Below are 16764 nucleotides of genomic sequence, written 5' to 3'. Positions count from 1 at the left end.
TCGGTCGTAGGGTAATGTCATCGTCCACTGGGACGATGTCATCGTTCGCCGGGACGATGTCGTGATCTGCAGGAACAATGTCATTGTTCGTGGGGGTGATGTTGTCGTCCGCTCTGATGATGTCATTGTCTGCTGGGACGATGTCATTGTTTGTAGGAACGATGTCATCGTTTCCGGGGACGACGCCGTCGTCCTCTGGGAGGATGTCATCGTTTGCAGGGATGAAGACATTTTTCGCAGGGATGATATCATCATTTGTGGGGATAATGTCATAGTCCATTTGGATGATGTCATTATTCGCGGAGATGATGTCGTCGTCCTTTGGGAATATGTCATCGTTCGCAGGGATGATGTCATTGTTCCCAGGGATGATGTCGTTGTTCCCAGGGATGATGTCATCGTTCGCAGGGATGATGTCATTGTTCCCAGGTAGGAGCCCGTTCGTTTGAGATGAGATGACGAGATGAGATGAGAACAACTTTATTTATCCCGAAGGAAATTGTTGTGCCAGAGTTTCAAGTAAAAACACAACAGTAATAGATAATAGTAGGAAGGAGGAAGAATAAGAAATACAATGAAATATAAATTGTCTTAACTGTTAACTGTGAACGACAAGATTTGATTTGACGGCGCTCATGTTGCAGAGGAGCTGGCTGCAGGTGCACGCCCACGCACAAATACACAGTAGTATATAAAGAATAGAGAAGAATAGAATATTCACTCCACAAGGCGGGAAGTGGACCGTGCGGTCGAGGTTGAAAACATGCGAGCGGAAAGATTAATCAATGTCAGAAAAATACAGACACAGAAAATAAAAAGAAACGAGGAATGCAAATCACCGATAATTGCGGTGCAAAGGTGCCAGGGCGCCGGTGGCGGCGCCGGTGGCGGCGCCAGGGACGCCGTTTTACATTCAGGGAAAGAACGACAAAGAAAAACACTGTTTTCAAGTTCAAATCTGTAAAACGCGGAGGTATCAAACGTTGAGCAGAAAATCCGAGCTTCGGCTTCGTGGAACCTGAAGCCCCCGCTGCGCTCCCGGGGGTTCGAGCGGAGGAGCGGGTTCACGGGCCGGTGTGTGGGAGGAGGGTTCTCCTGAGGGTTCTCCTGAGGGTTCTCCTGAGGGTTCTCCTGAGCGCCCTCTCAAATATTAATACCCTGTCAGGGGCCGTTAGCGTCCGCCCGTCTCACCGGACCGACCGGGTCGAGCGAGTTCCTGCCGCCGGGACCGGCTCCCGGATCAGGTCGGGGCCGTCCAACCCTCCGGGCCGGGACCTGCCGACCCCAAGGAGGTCTTGATGGTTCAAAGACGGACGCTGAGATCTGAGTTCTTTCCCCGTCGGCGTGGCACCCAGCAGCCGTCCAGGGCCTGCAGGAGGATCTCGGAGCAGGCAAGAAGGTTTGCACAGCCGGCGCTCGTAGCTGATAAGCTGCCGCACTCAGCTGCTCTGCTGCGTCTCCAGGAAACGTCCTTGTTGACTTTTCCACCTCAGATGAGGCCGTGGACCGGAGACCGGAGAGGAGAAGGTGCGTCTCCAGGAAGTAGCCTGATCCCGGGCGTCGCTCTCCTCCGTTCTCCTCCTCTTCTGGGCTTCGCTCTGCTCGGGTTCTTACGTCATGGTTCTTCTGAGCTGCCGCTCCACTGGAGATGATGATGATAGAGATGATGAGCGGAGAACGGAGGAGGAGATGATGCAAAGCGACCATCACATCCATGGAGGAACAACCGTGTGACGACGCAAGACAATATTTTTATTATCCGCATTTCGTCGGGTAAAAACCGGATCCTGTTTTTAGGACCGTGATTCCAAAATTCCATTCTTTATCCTATTTTCTGAAGATCCGTCTTCATGGACCCTGGATGACTTTTGGATGATAGAAATATCAGGAGGGAGGAAAAGGAAATGTTGTTCCAACACATTTTTCCTCATTTTGGGTCCTTGGGTTTTTAGGGACTTGGTTTCTTGGGTCGCTGGGTTCTTTAATTCTTGAGTCATTGGGTTCCTAGGTTTTTGGTCCTTGCATTCTTGGGTTCTTGGGTCTTGAGTTCTTGAGTTCTTGAGTTCTTTGAGTCCTCATTTTGGGTCCTTGGGTTCTTGGGTTTTGGTTACTTGGTTTCTTTGGTTCCCGGGTTCTTGAGTTGCTGGATTTTGGGTCCTCGGGTTCTCCGGTTCTTGGGGTCTTGGGTTCTGAGTCCTTGGGTTCTTGTGTCCTTTGGTTCCAGGGTTTTGGGTCCTTGGAGTCATGGGTTCCAGGGTTCTGGGTTCTTAGGTTTTTGGGTTCTTGGGTTCTTGGGTTCCAATGTTCTTGGTTTCTTGAGTTTTTGGGTTCTTGGGTTCCTGGGTTCTTGAGCTCCTCGGGTTCCTGTGTTCTTGGGTTCATGGGTCTCTCGGCTCATGAGTTCTTGGGTTTATCTGCTCTTGGAATCGAGGGTTCTTGGGTTCTTGAGTTTTGGGGTTCTTAGGTTCCTTGGTTCCTGTGTTATTGGTTCTTTGGGTCTCCATTTTGGGTCCTTGGGTTTTTGGGGTACTTGGTTTCTTGGGTTCCCGGGTTATTTAATTCTCGGGTCATTGGGTTCCTTGGTTTTGGGTCCTTGCATTCTTGAGTTCTTGGGATCTTGGGTTCTTGGAATCTTGGGTCTTGAGTTCTTGTGTTCTTGAGTTCTTGAGTTTTTTAGTTTTCAAATTTTGGAGTTTTTGAGTTCTTGGGTTCTTGGGTTCCTGTGTTCTTGTGTTCTTAAGTTCCTTGGGTTCTTGGGTTCCTGGGGTCTTGATTTTCTGGGTTTTTGGTCCTTGTGTTCTCCGGTTGTCCTGGGTTCTGAGTCCTTGGGTTCCAGGCCCTTGGGTCCTTGGGTTCCTGGGTTTTGGGTTCTAGGGTTCTTGGGTTCTTGAGTTTTGGGGTTCTTTGGTTCCTTGGGTCTTCGTTTTGGGTCCTTGGGGTTTTTAGCTTCTTGGGTTCCTGGGTTTTTTAATTCTTGAGTCATCGGGTTCCTGGGTTTTGGGATCTTGGGTCTTGAGTTTTTGAGTTTTTGAGTTTTTGAGTTTTTGAGTTCTTGGGTTCTTGGGTTCCTGGGTTCCTGGGTTCTTGGGTTCTTGCATCACTGTGTCTTGAGTTCTTGGGTTCTTGGGTTCTCGGGTTCTTGGGTTCCTGGGTGCCTTGGTCCCTGGGTTCTTGGTTTCTTGGACTCCTATGTTCTTGGTTTCTTAGATCCTTGGGTTCCTGAGTTCTTGGGTTCTTAAGTTTTTTGGGATCTTGGTTTCCTGGGGTCTTGATTTCCTGGCTTCCAGGTTCTTGGGTTCTCCGGTTATTGGGATCCTGGGTTCAAAGTCCCTGGGTTCCAGGTCCTTGAGTCCTTGGGTTTGTGGGTTTTTGGTTCTTCGGTTCTTCGGTTCTTCGGTTCTTCGGTTCTAGGGTTCTAGGGTTCTAGGGATCTAGGGTTCTTGAGTTTTGGGGTTCTTAGGTTCCTTGGGTTCTTTTGTTCTTGGTTCTTTGAGTCCTCATTTTGGGTCCTTGGGTTCTTAGGTTTTAGGTACTTGGTTTCTTTGGTTCCTGGGTTCTTGAGTTGCTGGGTTTTGGGTCCTCGGGTTCTCCGGTTCTTTGGGTCTTGGGTTCTGAGTCCTTGGGTTCCTGGGTTTTGGGTCCTCGGAGTCATGGGTTCTGGGTTCTGGGTTTTTGGGTTCCAATGTTCTTGGTTTCTTGAGTTTTTAGGCTCTTGGGTTCTTGAGTTTTAGGGTTCTTGAGTTCCTCAGGTTCCTGTGTTCTTGGGTTACTGGTTCCTTGGTTCTTGGGTTCCTGGGTCTTTCGGTTCTTGAGTTCTTGGGTTCCTGTGTTCTTGGGTTCTTGGGTTCTAGGGACCTGGGGTACTGTGGCTCTGAGTCCTTGGGTTCCTTGGTTCTTGGATTCTTGGGTTCCTGGGTTCTTGAGTTCCTTGGTTTTGGGTCCTTGGATACTTGGGTTCTTGGGTTCCTGGGTTCCTGGGTCTCGAGTTCTTGAGGTTTTGAGTTTTTTTAGTTTTTCAGTTCCTGAGTTCTTGGGTCCTTGAGTTCTTGGATCATTGTGTTCTTGGGTTCCTGGGTTCCTTGGTCCCTGGTTTCTTGGTTTATTGGGCTCCTATGTTCTTGGCTTCTTGGCTTCTTGGGTTCTCGGTTTCTTGGGTTCCTGAGTTCTTGGGTTCTTGTTTTTTTGGTTCTTGGGTTCCAATGTTCTTGGTTTCTTGGGTTCTTGAGTTTTTGAGTTTTTGAGTTCGTTGTGTTCTTGAGTTCCTGGGTTCTTTAATTCTTGGGTCATCGGGTTCCTGGGTTTTGGGCCCTCGGATTCTTGGGTTCTTGGGATCTTGAGTTTTTGAGTTTTTGAGTTCTTGGGTCATTGTGTTCTTGAGTTCTTGGGTTCCTTGGCCCCAGGGTTCTCGGTTTATTGGGTTCCTATGTTTTGGGGTTCTTGGGTTTTTGGGTTCTTGGGTTCCTTGGTTCTGAGTCTTTGGGTTCCAGGTCTTGGGGTTTTTGGTTCTTGGGTTCTTGGGTTCTTGAGTTTTGGGGATCTTAGGTTCCTTGGCTTCCTGTGTTCTTGGTTCTTTGAGTCCTGCGTTTTGGTTCTTGGGTTCTTGGATTTTGGGTACTTGGTTTCTTGGGTTCCAGAGTCCTGGGTTCTTGGGTTTGTGGGTTTTTGCCGTCTTGGGTTCTGAGTCCTTGGATTCCTTGGTTCTTAGGTTCCTGGGCCCTTTGGTTCTTGAGTTCTTCAGTTTTTGGGTTCCTGTGTACTTGGGTTTTTGGGCTCTTGAGTTCCAATGTTCGTGGTTTCTTGAGTTTTTGGGTTCTTGAGTTCTTGAGTTTTGGAGTTCTTGGTTCCTGGGTTCCTGGGTTCTTAGGTTCCTTGGCCCTTCGGTTCTTGAGTTTTGGAATTCTTGGGCTCCTGGGTTCCTGGGCTCCTGGGTTCTTGGGTTCCTGAGTTCTTGTTTTTTTTGGTTCCTGGGTTCCAATGTTCTTGGTTTCTTGGGGTTTTGGGTTCTGGGCTCTTGAGTTTTGGGGTTCTTGGGTTCCAGGGTTCTTTTGTTCTTGGGTTCTTGGGTTCTTGGGTTCCAGGGTTCTTGGTTTCTTGGGTTCCTGTATTCTTGGGTTACTGGGTTTTGGGTCCTTGGGTTCCTGGGTATTTGAGTTCATGAGTTCCTGGGTTCCTCGGCTCGGACTCAGGCTGGTTGTCATGGCGATGACCAATAATAAGAATAAGAATAAAGTCAAAATGAACATCACAAAATGTTGCCTCGTTTTTTTCGGACTCATTTTTTTCAGTTGTTTATGTTTAAATCATTGAATAGATCTGATCAGTTCTCAGCGTCAGAAGGGCCTTATCAATAACTAAGAAAAAATACATTACAAACATGAAACAGTATTTCAATTCATTTGTTAGAAAAAAGTAAATGAACTGTAGGTGTATGTGTACATTTTGTTTGCATATGTATGTCTGAATATACACACATATGTATATGTATATATATATATATGTGTATGTGTATACATACACACACATACAAATATGAAACATGTCAGGAAACCCTGCATCTGGAGCAGGTAACATGTCTCTATGTAGCCGTGCAAACATGTATGTTCAGCCGTGCACGACGTGGCTTGGATGCGTGTCTCCTCGTGCTGAGCAGCACATGAGATGAGATGAGATGAGATGAGATGAGATGAGATGAGATGAGAACAACTTTATTTATCCCGAAGGAAATTGCTGTGCCAGAGTTTCAAATAAAAACATAACAGTAATAGATAATATTATGTTTTTGGAGCCCGCCTTCCTGCTCAACGCACACGCAAATCAATAAATGATAAATTATTATGTGGGTATGACTCTATGTATGTATGCATGTGTGTGTGTGTGTGTGTGTGTGTGCGCCTATGTGTATGTGTATATATGTATGTAGGTATGTATGTTTGCTGTGCATCATGTATTTGCAAGTGTATTTGCAGTCCCTATGTCCTCTATTGTAAGTCGCTTTGGATAAAAGCATCTGCCAAATGCAATGTAATGTAATGTAATGTAATGTAATGTTTGTATGTGTGTGTGTGTGTCTATGTATTTATGTAAAAGTATATGGATGTATGTATGTTCGTGTGTATGTATGAATGTGTGTGTGAGTATGTATGTATGTATGTATGAATAAGTGCATGTATGTATGAATATGTATCTATGTATGTATGTATGTATGTATAAGTGCATGTATGTTTGCATGTATATATGTATGTATGTATGTTTGTAAAAGTGTATATATGTATTTGTGTGTGTGTTTATGTATATATGTTTGTATATATGTATGTATGTGTGTGTGTATGTGTGTGTGAGTATGTATGTATATAGGTATGGATGTAAAAGTGTATGTATGTATGTGTAGATATGCATGTTTGTATATGTTTGGGTATGTATGTATGTATGTAAAAGTGTATGTATGTATGTATGTATGTATATATGTATGCATGTGTGTGTATGTATGTATGTATGTATGTGTGTATGTATGCATTTATGTATGTGTGTCTGTGTTTCAGTATGTATGTATATATGTATGTATGTCAGTATGTATGTATGTATGTATGTATGCATATTTTGTGTTTATGTGTGTATGTATGTATGTTTATGTGTATATATGTATGTGTGTATATATGCAAAAAATGCAAAATTAAAAAATAAGATAAGTGGTTATATTTACTTAGTGATTTGTTCTATAAAGTCATTATCCACTTACCCTCACAATTTTTATTTTACTTTTTTCAAAATAATTGGAAAAACAATTCACATTATGAAGACCTGTGGTGACTCCTCAACCAGCTGAGCCCACTATGGATTGTACGATTCTGCTAACTGTGCTAGCATGCTCGGCACTGAGACCGTAGTGCTGTCTCTGTGGATGTCACCAACAGAGTTTTTCGTCAACAACGGTAACGTGTTTCTCGTATTCATGGAACGACTGTGAAGAGACATGAAGTGAGGCAGGCAGTGACGGTGCCTCATGTTAGGGGGCGCCGCTGATCCCAGGGATCCTTCTTACTACTCGGCTACAGAATAATACAATTAGCAATAGCAAGCTACAGTAAACAGTTAGCAAGTCAAGTGCAGCCATCCAGTTATTTTTTGCTGATCTCATGGGGCTGTGTAGCTCACAAACGCTGGGGGATGAATGTAAATTTCCTGGGCAGCTTCTCCACTTTCTGGTCCAGAGGGATCTCATTCAAACTGTTCCTGAGGAGACAAATTTGCTCCGGCCGGTGGTCACCGCTCCAGCTATGCCTGCATCATTCTGAGCACTGAAAAAACTCAAAACATACAGTTGGAACAGCACCGATCGAGGACGACTGTCTAAACTGCAGTGATTTCCATTGAGACTTTTAAACTGAAGAAAGAGAAGGAAGACTTCTGCAAGCAAGTTATCGATGCTTTTCTTCAGGAGCAGCGCACGGACTTCATTTATAAGTAAAGGTAAGAGATAATAACGTTTTTTTATAAATGTGCTTTTTTTCTACGCTACAGTTTGTATATGTAAAGAATGAAGATATGATATTTTAAACAAAACCCGTCAACTGCTGCCAATAAAATGATGAATAAGCTTCTCTGTAGGTTCATGTTTGTAAATCTGACTGATGGCGTCAGTGCCTCGGCAGCCATCAACCTCAGCGCACCTCGCTCTGTATTTATGTATGTATAGGAGTATGTATGAACGTGTGTGTGTAGCTGTGTATGTATGGATGGATTTTTGCATGCATTTATGAATGTATGTATGCGTGTGTATGTATGCATGTACAAATGTATACACGTGTTTATGCGTGTATTTATGTATGTATGTATAGATTTATTTATAAATGTCTGTATGTATGTATGTATGTATATACACATGTATGTATGTATGTACACAAGTGTGCATGTATGTATTTACAGTATATGTGTGTATATATGTATGTATATTTATATGTATGTGTGTACGTGTATGTATGAATGTGTGTATGTATGTATGCATATGTGTATGTATGCATGTATGTATGCATGTATGTGTGTATATATGTGTGTGTGTATGTATGTATGTATGTATGCATGTATGTATATATGTATGTATGTACGTACGTATGTATGTCTGTATGTATGTATGCACTTATGTATGTATGTATGTATGTCTGTACGTATGGATGTCTGTATGTATGTATGTACTTATGTATGTATGTACGTACGTACGTACGTATGTATGTATGTATGTATGTACGTACGTACGTATGTCTGTATGTATGTACTTATGTATGTATGTATGCATGTATGTATGTATGTATGTACTTATGTATGTATGTATGTCTGTATGTATGTATGTACTTGCGTATGTATGTATGTACGTACGTATGTATGTCTGTATGTATGTATGTACTTATGTATGTATGTATGTACGTACGTACGTACGTATGTCTGTATGTATGTATGTACTTATGTATGTATGTATGCATGTACTTATGTATGTATGTATGTATGTATGTATGTATCTACTGCCACTGGATTTGCAGTCATCCTTGCAGCTGCACTTTGTGTGTTGCCCACCAAGCTGCACTCAGGTGTATTTGCAATCTTCACATAACTTCATATTTATAACAATGTTTACACTCTTCTGCCAGCACACGTCCCAATGCACTCCGGACAGCAAAGTCAGAATTCCTTTGTACAGGGAAGCTCTTTTCTGGACTGTATCTTGAATCTTGAATGTATGTTTGTTGGATGTAGTATAGCATGTAGTATAGCATGTAGTATAGCATGTAGCACTTGTGTGTTTTCAGTGACTCCAGCCTCACCCTTCACCCTCCTCGCCCTCACTGGAGCTGATGCCTCACACAAACCAAGGTGTGAAGTGGTTTCTCACATGCCTGAATGTGAGAGTGTGTGTGTGAGTGTGAGTGTGTGTGCATGCGCATGTCTTTGCGTGCACAGCTGAGTGCGTGACGGAGAGCCCTGACTGCAGGCTGACAGAGCTGCACACTGAAGACCTGCATTACACACTCCCTGGATGGGAATCAGTGCTTGGACCGAAGGAGGTGTGTCAGTGGAGATGGTGATTCAACGTGTGCACACTCACACTCACACTCACACACACACACACACACACACATGCATAAGCGCACACACACACACACACACACACACACACACACACACACACTCTCTGTCTCCATCCTGGTCTCCCCCCTTGCCGTCCTACGGCTCTGCCTGGTTGAAGGAGGAGGCGAGATCTTCATGTCACACTGGAGCTGCAGCCCAGCTCTCTGGAGCTGCTCTCCACTGGAGGCTGTTGGGATGGTGGACTTCTCAGGATCTCCACAAAGAGGAGGTCCAACCTTCCAGGCCACCCTCCACAGCTGAGACACACACCTCTCACCAAGCCTTCAGTTGTTCCCGGCGGGGGAGGGGGGGGGGCATCCTAGCCTCCTCTTCAAAACAGATCAGCATCATCATGTCATGACAGCTGAGGAAGATGATGTCAGCTGATTCTGTGGCTTCTACCACACCCACACTCTCATACTCTCTCTCTCTCTCACACACACACACACACACACACACACACACTCTTGGTGACATCACGTGCCCAGCAGCCTCTGGCTCTGCCGGGGTCAAAGCGACCCCGTGATCGGGCCCTTGGACGGTCTGCTGTCTCCAGGCTGGTGAGTGTGTGTGTGTTATCTGTGTGTGTGTGTGTGTGTGGTGTGTGTGTGTGTGTGTGTTGGGGGGGGGGCACAGGATGCTCACACCTCCTGCACACACCCCTTCAAAATAAAGAGCTGGGAGAGACCATTCCTTCCTCATGTCTTTGTTTCAAGTCAGATCCATCACTGAGAAATAAATGGGCACGGAGAAGAAACTCATCCTGGACAAACATCTAGATCCTTAAATTGGCATGCGGATGTTTGTCTGATGTACCATAATAATTGCGATAGATCATTTAAATAACGATTTAAAGCTAATTAAGAAATAGATAAAAAATACACAGCAAAATAAATACAACAGGTCCGGGTGATTAAGGATGGAGAGGGAAATATATTGTACTTTGAACAGCTAATGAATGTGGAAAATGAAAGAGAGGCAAGGGTAGAAGAGGGGACTATTGTAGACCACAAAGTAGCAGAGATGAGTTAAAGTGAAGTGAGGAAAGCATTGAAGAGGATGAAGAGTGGAAAAGCAGTTGGTCCTGATGATCTACCTGTGGAGGTGTGGAAGTGTCTTGGAGAGGCAGCGGTAGATTTTCTGACTAGATTATTCAACAGGATCTTAGAGAGTGAGAAGATGCCTGAAGAATGGAGACAAAGCGTGATGGTGCCTATTTTTAAGAATAAAGGGGATGTGCAGAATTGTGGCAACTATAGAGGGATAAAGTTGATGAGCCATACAATGAAGTTATGGGAAAGAGTAGTGGAAACTAGACTGAGAGCAGGAGTCAGCATTTGTGAACAGCAGTATGGCTTCATGCCTAGGAAGAGTACTACAGATGCAGTATTTGTGTTGAGAATGCTAACAGAAAAGTACAGAGAAGGCCAGAGGGAGCTGCATTGTGTTTTTGTAGACCTAGAAAAAGCATATGACAGGGTGCCAAGAGAGGAGCTCTGGTATTGTATGAGGAAGTCTGGAGTGGCAGAGAAGTATGTTAGACTGGTGCAGGACATGTATGCTCGCTGTGAGACAGTGGTGAGGTGTGCTGTAGGGGTAACAGAGAAGTTCAAGGTGGAGGTGGGACTCCATCAGGGATCAGCTCTGAGCCCCTTCTTGTTTGCATTGGTGACAGATGAGGTTAGACAGGGATCTCCATGGACCATGATGTTTGCAGATGACACTGTGATCTGTCGTGAGTGCAGAAAACAGATAGAGGAACATCTAGAGAGGTGGAGGTATGCTCTGGAAAGGAGAGGAATGAAAGTTAGTCGCAGCAAGACAGAATATATGTGTGTGACTGAGAAGAACTCGGGTGGAACGGTGAGGCTACAGGGAGTGGAGATCAAGAAGCTGGAGGATTTCAGGTACTTGGGGTCAACAGTCCAGAGCAGGGTTTGGCAAACTATGGCCCAGGGGCCACATCCGGCCCGTTGGTCTTTTTAATCCGGCCCGCCAAAGGTTGGTACAGAATTCATACTTGATGTGAATGACTGAATGATTGGATCAATGAATGTTGGAGCTCGAACAGGAGATTATTTCATTTTAGGGGCGACTTGAGAATCTTCCTGAGCTGAATGACAAATTGGCTTTGTGATTTAGCCTTCACTGTGGACATCCTGACACACATGAATGAGCTGCATGTGAAGCTACAAGGGAAAAACCGGTTTGTGCTTCAAATGCAAACAAACATCAGAGCCTTCAAACCAAGCTGGTTTTATTTTCAAAGCAAATATCAGACGAGTCTGATATGTTCTGTTGATGAATGCTTTTTTTACATGTATCGTTTCTTGTGCTGTCCCGGCCCGTCTGTCAAATTTTAAAAGTCCATGCGGCTCCTGAACCAAAAAGTTTGCCCACCTCTGGTCCAGAGCAGCGGAGAGTGTGGAGAAGAGGTGAAGAGACGAGTTCAAGGTTGGAATGGGTGGAGAAAAGTGTCAGGGGTACCAAGAGATAGAAGAACATCAGCCAGAAGGAAAGAAAAGGTAGAGGAGACACAGGTGAGATGTTCTACAAACACTGACAATGACCAAAAGACAGGAGGCAGAGCTGGAAGTTGCAGAGATGAAGATGATGAGGTTCTCTTTGGGAGCGACCAGGATGGAGAGGATCAGGAATGAGTCCATCAGAGGAACAGCACATGTTAGATGTTTTGGAGAGAAGGTCAGAGAAGGTTGGGTCATGGACAGTGAATACATTGGCAGTCGGATGCTTGAAGTGGAGGTCTAGAGGAAGACCAGAGAGAAGACCGATGGACGTAGTGAGAGAGGATATGAAGGTGGTTGGTATGAGAGAGGAGGATCCAAAGACCAGGGTGAGATGGAGAAGGTGGATTCACTGTGGAGACCCTGAAGGGAAAAGACCAAAGGAGAAGATACAACAAAATAAAAATGTACATTCTTCATCAATTGACATCCATTCATTCCCCTCTTCTTTCCCACATTTTCATTTCAAGAAGACAATCATTTTTGCATTTATAGGTACGTCATTTTACAACTATAGTGATTCAAATAATGCGTAAAATAATAACAAATAAAAGTAACACAACTAGCATTGCTATATTACGCTTATCATATAAAGACATGATGTTACAATACTTTAAAATTACTTTCACAATAAAAACTACTCTAATTTTAAAAGAACATTTTATTATATTAATTATTCTAGATGAATTATATTATGATTAAAATAAACAAAAAACAATATTGTTTATATCATTATCATAAATGATAAATTCTCTGTCACCCATTCTTTTATTTTTATTTATTATTTTTGTTGTCATGATTCATTTTATATTAAATTATCAATCATTAAATAATCCATCCAATATGATGCCATTTAAAATATAAGAAATACAAAAATGAGACCATAAATCACTCCTCCGGCCTGATGAGAAGCTCCAAGAGGAGTGTTTTCTGTCTGGTTCCGGACTTCGAGGTCCACGGTGGATCGTGGAGCCAGTCTTTCTCCTGCCTTTCACTGACTCCTGGTCCAGCTCGCCTCCTCCCCCGGGCCGCAGCCTATCCGGCGCTACGGGGGCGGCGCCGCAGGTCGGGTCATCGTCCTCGCAGCCGAACGTTCCTGGGCGGCTTCCCGGATCGTCCCAGTGTGTGTGTGTGTGTGTGTGTGTGTGTGTGTGTGTGTGTGTGTGACGTGCCAAAGGCCTCGCCGCTCCCCCGGCCGACCGACGCTCACGGGTCATCCATGACAGAGAACCAGAGAACCAATTTCCCCACGGGGATTCATAAAGGGTTTATGACTATTATCATGATGTCTACTCATTATTATTATTTTTAATAACAATAATGTAGCCAGACCTTTCTGGCTACAATATTATTATTTTTAACAATAATCATGTAGCCAGACCTTTCTGGCTACACTGCGGAAGGCAGGTTTAGTCTGTCATTGTGTTGAAGAAACACGTTTCCAGACTGAACACGTCAAAACAAACACTTTGAATTTTGAACCTGCTTCCACCTGACCCTCAGCCAATCACACGCCTCCATCTGACCCTCAGCCAATCACCTGCCTCCCTCTGACCCTCAGCCAATCGCCTGCCTCCATCCTCAGCCAATCACCTGCCTCCATCTGACCCTCAGCCAATCACCTGCTTTCATCTGACCGGGTTCTGGTCCGGGTTCTGGTCCGGACCCGAGCCCTGTGTTGATGACGGGTAACGCGTTACCTGCGGGAGGAGTACTCTCCCCGCCGGAGTAATCTGTGCGGCATCTGCCGAAGTGTTGGCGGAAGCGCGCGTCTGCAGACCGGAAGTGAGCGGACATCGGAGCGCCGCCATTGGACGAGTGCGAAGCACGTGACCTGCGCTCTTGGTTCTCCTGGCGCTGCGGTTTGAACCGGCGGGAAGTTGCTAAGCAACGGCGAGCGGCGCGAAACATTAACCACTTCCGCCGAAGACGTGTGCGCTGCTGGGTGCAGGTCTTGCTGCAGGTCTTGCTGCAGGTCTTGATGCAGGTCTTCCTCCTGGGAGGCTCCTCTTCCTCCACAGGCATTAAACGGATGCGTATGTGTGTGTGTTCGTGTGTGTTCGTGTGTGTGTGCGTGTGTGTGTTCGCGTGTGTGCGTGCGTGCGTGTGTGCGCGCGCGTGTGCGCGCGTGTGTGCGTGTGTGTGCGTGTGTGCGTGTGTGTGTGTGCGTGTGTGTGTGTGTGTGTGTGTGTGTGTGTGCCCGCTGAGCTCAGTGAACTTCAGACCGCTCTGGTGTTTTTCCAGTTCCAGGTTTATTGTGATGCTCCATCAGATAAGTCACAGTAAAAGCTGGAGATAAGGATCTTTGGCTCCATCAGCAGATCTTCTCCACAGTCACCGTCCCGGCCAGGAAGGCGCCGAACGTGCCGTCGGACCGGCCGACCGGGAAGTCCCGACACCGGCGGAACCGGGTTCGATCGGGTTCCGCCGGGTCGGGTCTTCCGTCCCGGACACAAAGGTCACGCAGAGCTTGGAGCTCCATGAACACTTCATGTCCTACATTGGAGGTGACCGTGAACAGGAAAGACCACTCTGACCCTCTGCTGTGGAGCTTCGCCCAGGGAGGTTGGAGCATCTCACACGGAGCCTGGGAGAGCCTCCCGCTCCTCAGCGGGTTCCTCCCGGTCCTCCTGGTTCTCCTGGTTCTCCTGCTCCGGCTCCTCCCACACAAACTCCAAAGCCCAGTCATGCATCTTTGAGTCCAGGACGCCTTGGAAATATCGATCCTGCTCCTCTGAGAACATGTTCTTCCAGTCGCCGACCTTCCCTGCAAACACACGGACGTCTTCATCTTCGTCTTCGTTCTCCACAGAATAATGAAGACTCTGCCCCCCCGTCCCCCTGATTGGCCCGTCTGTGAAGGTTTCTGACGGACTGAAACGCAGTCACCCTTTGGCTCAAGACGAAGCTCTCACACCGAAGAGTTTTCCGACCCTCCAGCCGTGGAGAATCTGGCCCAGGTTCAAACACCTTCTGGGCTCCAGGACCTTCTGCCCTCCCACCCTCACAGTTTCACGCGGATCACCTTCTTCAAATCTCCGCCTCAGTCACTTTCCTCGCAAGCGGACCGAAGAGCGACGTGACGCCCGCGACCGTGACGGCAACACACTCACCCCTCCTCATGAAGGAGCTCCTGCTGTGGTCCATGATCTTCTGGTCCACCAGGGTGTAGTTGACCATCTGGTTGTCTCTCATGCTGCTGAAGCTGCAGTGGCGGGCGCAGCTGTTCACCTGCTCCTCCTGCAGGTGGCGCTGGAGGAAGGAGCTCAGCCTCCTGATGGTGCCGTGGAGGTCCTAGGAGAGCCCATCGCAAGCTTCAATGCAAATTCTCGACGTTCCTTTCAGAAGGCCGAGGACGGTCGCGGGTGAAACATCTGAACGCGCCGGAAGGGGTCCTCACCAGGGACATCTCCTCATAGGTGACGTGGAGAAGAGTCTCCATGGTCCCGCGCTGAGCCAGCCAGCCTCCGACGTGGTCGAACCAGGAGCCGTAGTTTACTGCGACACGTCAACACGTCAGGACGGCGAGGACGGCGGCGTTCGGAGAGGCGCCGCGCCGACGTACCTTCGCCTTCCACGAACTGCGTCAGGAACTGCGGGAAGGCGCCGGCGTCCGGCAGGAAGTTGGCCATCTTGTGAAAGTGGTAGAAGGACACCAGCACGTCTTTGGGGTTCCTGCTCAGGTAGACCACCTGCAAGACAGGAGAGAAGGCCAGGGCTTGTCGGCCGGCCGGCGAGCGGGAGCGCGAGCGCTGACCTTGGCCCGTGAGCCCCGCAGGGCCGGCAGCAGCAGGCGGGACGGCAGGTGGCTGGTCAGAACCCGAGGCTCGAAGGAGGACGCCTGCAGGACGGCGGCGCAGTAATAATGCTCCAGCCACGGCAGGCGCTGCCAGCTGGGGACCGTCAGGGACACCTGAGGGTCGCCGCCGCTGCAGATCAGGGTCACCATCTGCTGCATCCAGGTGGTGCCTGCAGGAGAGCCGGCCCGGTCAGAAGCTCCGCCCCCGGACGTCCCGCCGCCTCCGCCGGCCGCGTCGCGCCTCACCTGACTTCGGGTAGGAGACGATGACGACGTCGCTGTCCTGGAACGCGAAGCCGGTGGCGAGCTGCAGGGACTCCTGAGTGTGCAGGTGTCCGGGGAACTTGATACCGTGAAACACCTCGGTGACGTCCAGCCTGGCCATGTTCTCGCTCCTCGGCGAGCGTCCTCAGACTCTCTCGTCTGAGCTCCTCTCCGAACTCCTCTCCGAGCTCCAAGCTCCGCCCCCGGCCTCGCCGCAGGACCGGCTGTTTGTGGAAGAGGAAATGTAGAAGGCAAGGTTTCGTGTTTCAAGAAATACTTGCCGCTGAAGTTCCGTCTGGTTCTTCACGGAAGGAAGCGGAGGTGTGGAGATGTGAGGAAACAGGCTGCCACACACAAACGGGTCGGGTCTTGTTTTCTGTCCTTTGTTTTCCTCCGGCTTCTGTCGGCCAGACAGAAAGCAAACCGATAAGATGGAGGGAGGCTGGATGAACACGGTGAAAACAGACATCCAGGAAAGATCAGCCTGGGGAACCCCTGGTGATCAGACCTCCAGGGACCAGACCTCCTCTCACTGTCAGCTTAGATACTGAAGCCTCAGGATCAGCACACCACCATCTGAACACCTTCACGCTCAGAGGAGACGCTTGACGTGTTCTCAGCCCGACACACACACACACACACACACACACACACACACACACACACACACACACACACACACACACACACACACACACACACACACACACACACACGGCTAAATTGCCTGACGAGCCCCTTATCTTTACTGAACCTTCTAGAACAGCGGTGGGCAAACTACGGCCCGCGGGCCACATCCGGCCCGCTGATCTTTTTAATCCGGCCCGCCAAAGATCGTTAAATAATTCATGCTTGACGTGCACGATTGAATGATTGGATGAATGAATGTGGAAGCTCAAACAGGAGATTATTTCATTCTGGACCTACTTCTTGAGAAGTCTGGAGAATTTTCTGAATGACACAGATTGGCTTTGTGATTTAGCCTTTCCTGTGGTCATACGGACATACATGAATGAGCCGGACGTGAAGCTACCGGGGAAAAACTGATTTGTGCTTGAA

The 16764-nt window shown here is 47.4% G+C and overlaps 1 protein-coding gene and 1 long non-coding RNA gene across 2 annotated transcripts; both read right to left on the bottom strand.

Moving 5' to 3' along the window:
• Positions 1 to 11349: 11349 nt before the first annotated feature.
• Positions 11350 to 12637, bottom strand: LOC147236032 (uncharacterized). Its single transcript, XR_015105974.1, has 2 exons — positions 12525 to 12637; positions 11350 to 12005 (listed from the first exon to the last, which is right to left on the bottom strand). It is a non-coding gene; the product is annotated as an uncharacterized LOC147236032 (long non-coding RNA).
• A 1238-nt stretch (positions 12638 to 13875) lies between these two features.
• sult5a1 (sulfotransferase family 5A, member 1) lies at positions 13876 to 15885 on the bottom strand. Its single transcript, XM_086144461.1, has 6 exons — positions 15688 to 15885; positions 15400 to 15611; positions 15208 to 15334; positions 15043 to 15140; positions 14756 to 14936; positions 13876 to 14409 (listed from the first exon to the last, which is right to left on the bottom strand). Exons 1-6 carry the CDS (start codon positions 15824 to 15826, stop codon positions 14219 to 14221), a joined length of 948 nt encoding a protein of 315 aa, XP_086000587.1. The 5' UTR covers positions 15827 to 15885; the 3' UTR covers positions 13876 to 14218.
• Between the last annotated feature and the right edge of the window lie 879 nt (positions 15886 to 16764).

This window comes from Fistularia commersonii, chromosome 3 (assembly GCF_037954325.1).
Source record: "Fistularia commersonii isolate RoL2024-O1a breed Wild chromosome 3, RoL_Fcom_v1.0, whole genome shotgun sequence".
NCBI lineage: Eukaryota > Metazoa > Chordata > Actinopteri > Syngnathiformes > Fistulariidae > Fistularia > Fistularia commersonii.
Note: the sequence above shows the minus strand (reverse complement) of the source record. Positions and strands in the feature narration are given on the sequence as shown.

Bases quoted from the DNA above. Each gene is read 5' to 3' on its own strand.
- sult5a1 (XM_086144461.1), bottom strand. From the start codon at position 15,826: ATGGCCAGGCTGGACGTCACCGAGGTGTTTCACGGTATCAAGTTCCCC. The intron at 15,335-15,399 runs GTCAGCGCTCGC...CCTGTCTTGCAG, and splicing joins TGCGGGGCTCACGGGCCAAG to GTGGTCTACCTGAGCAGGAA. The intron at 15,141-15,207 runs GTACGTCGGCGC...GACGTGTCGCAG, and splicing joins GCAGTTCGTGGAAGGCGAAG to TAAACTACGGCTCCTGGTTC.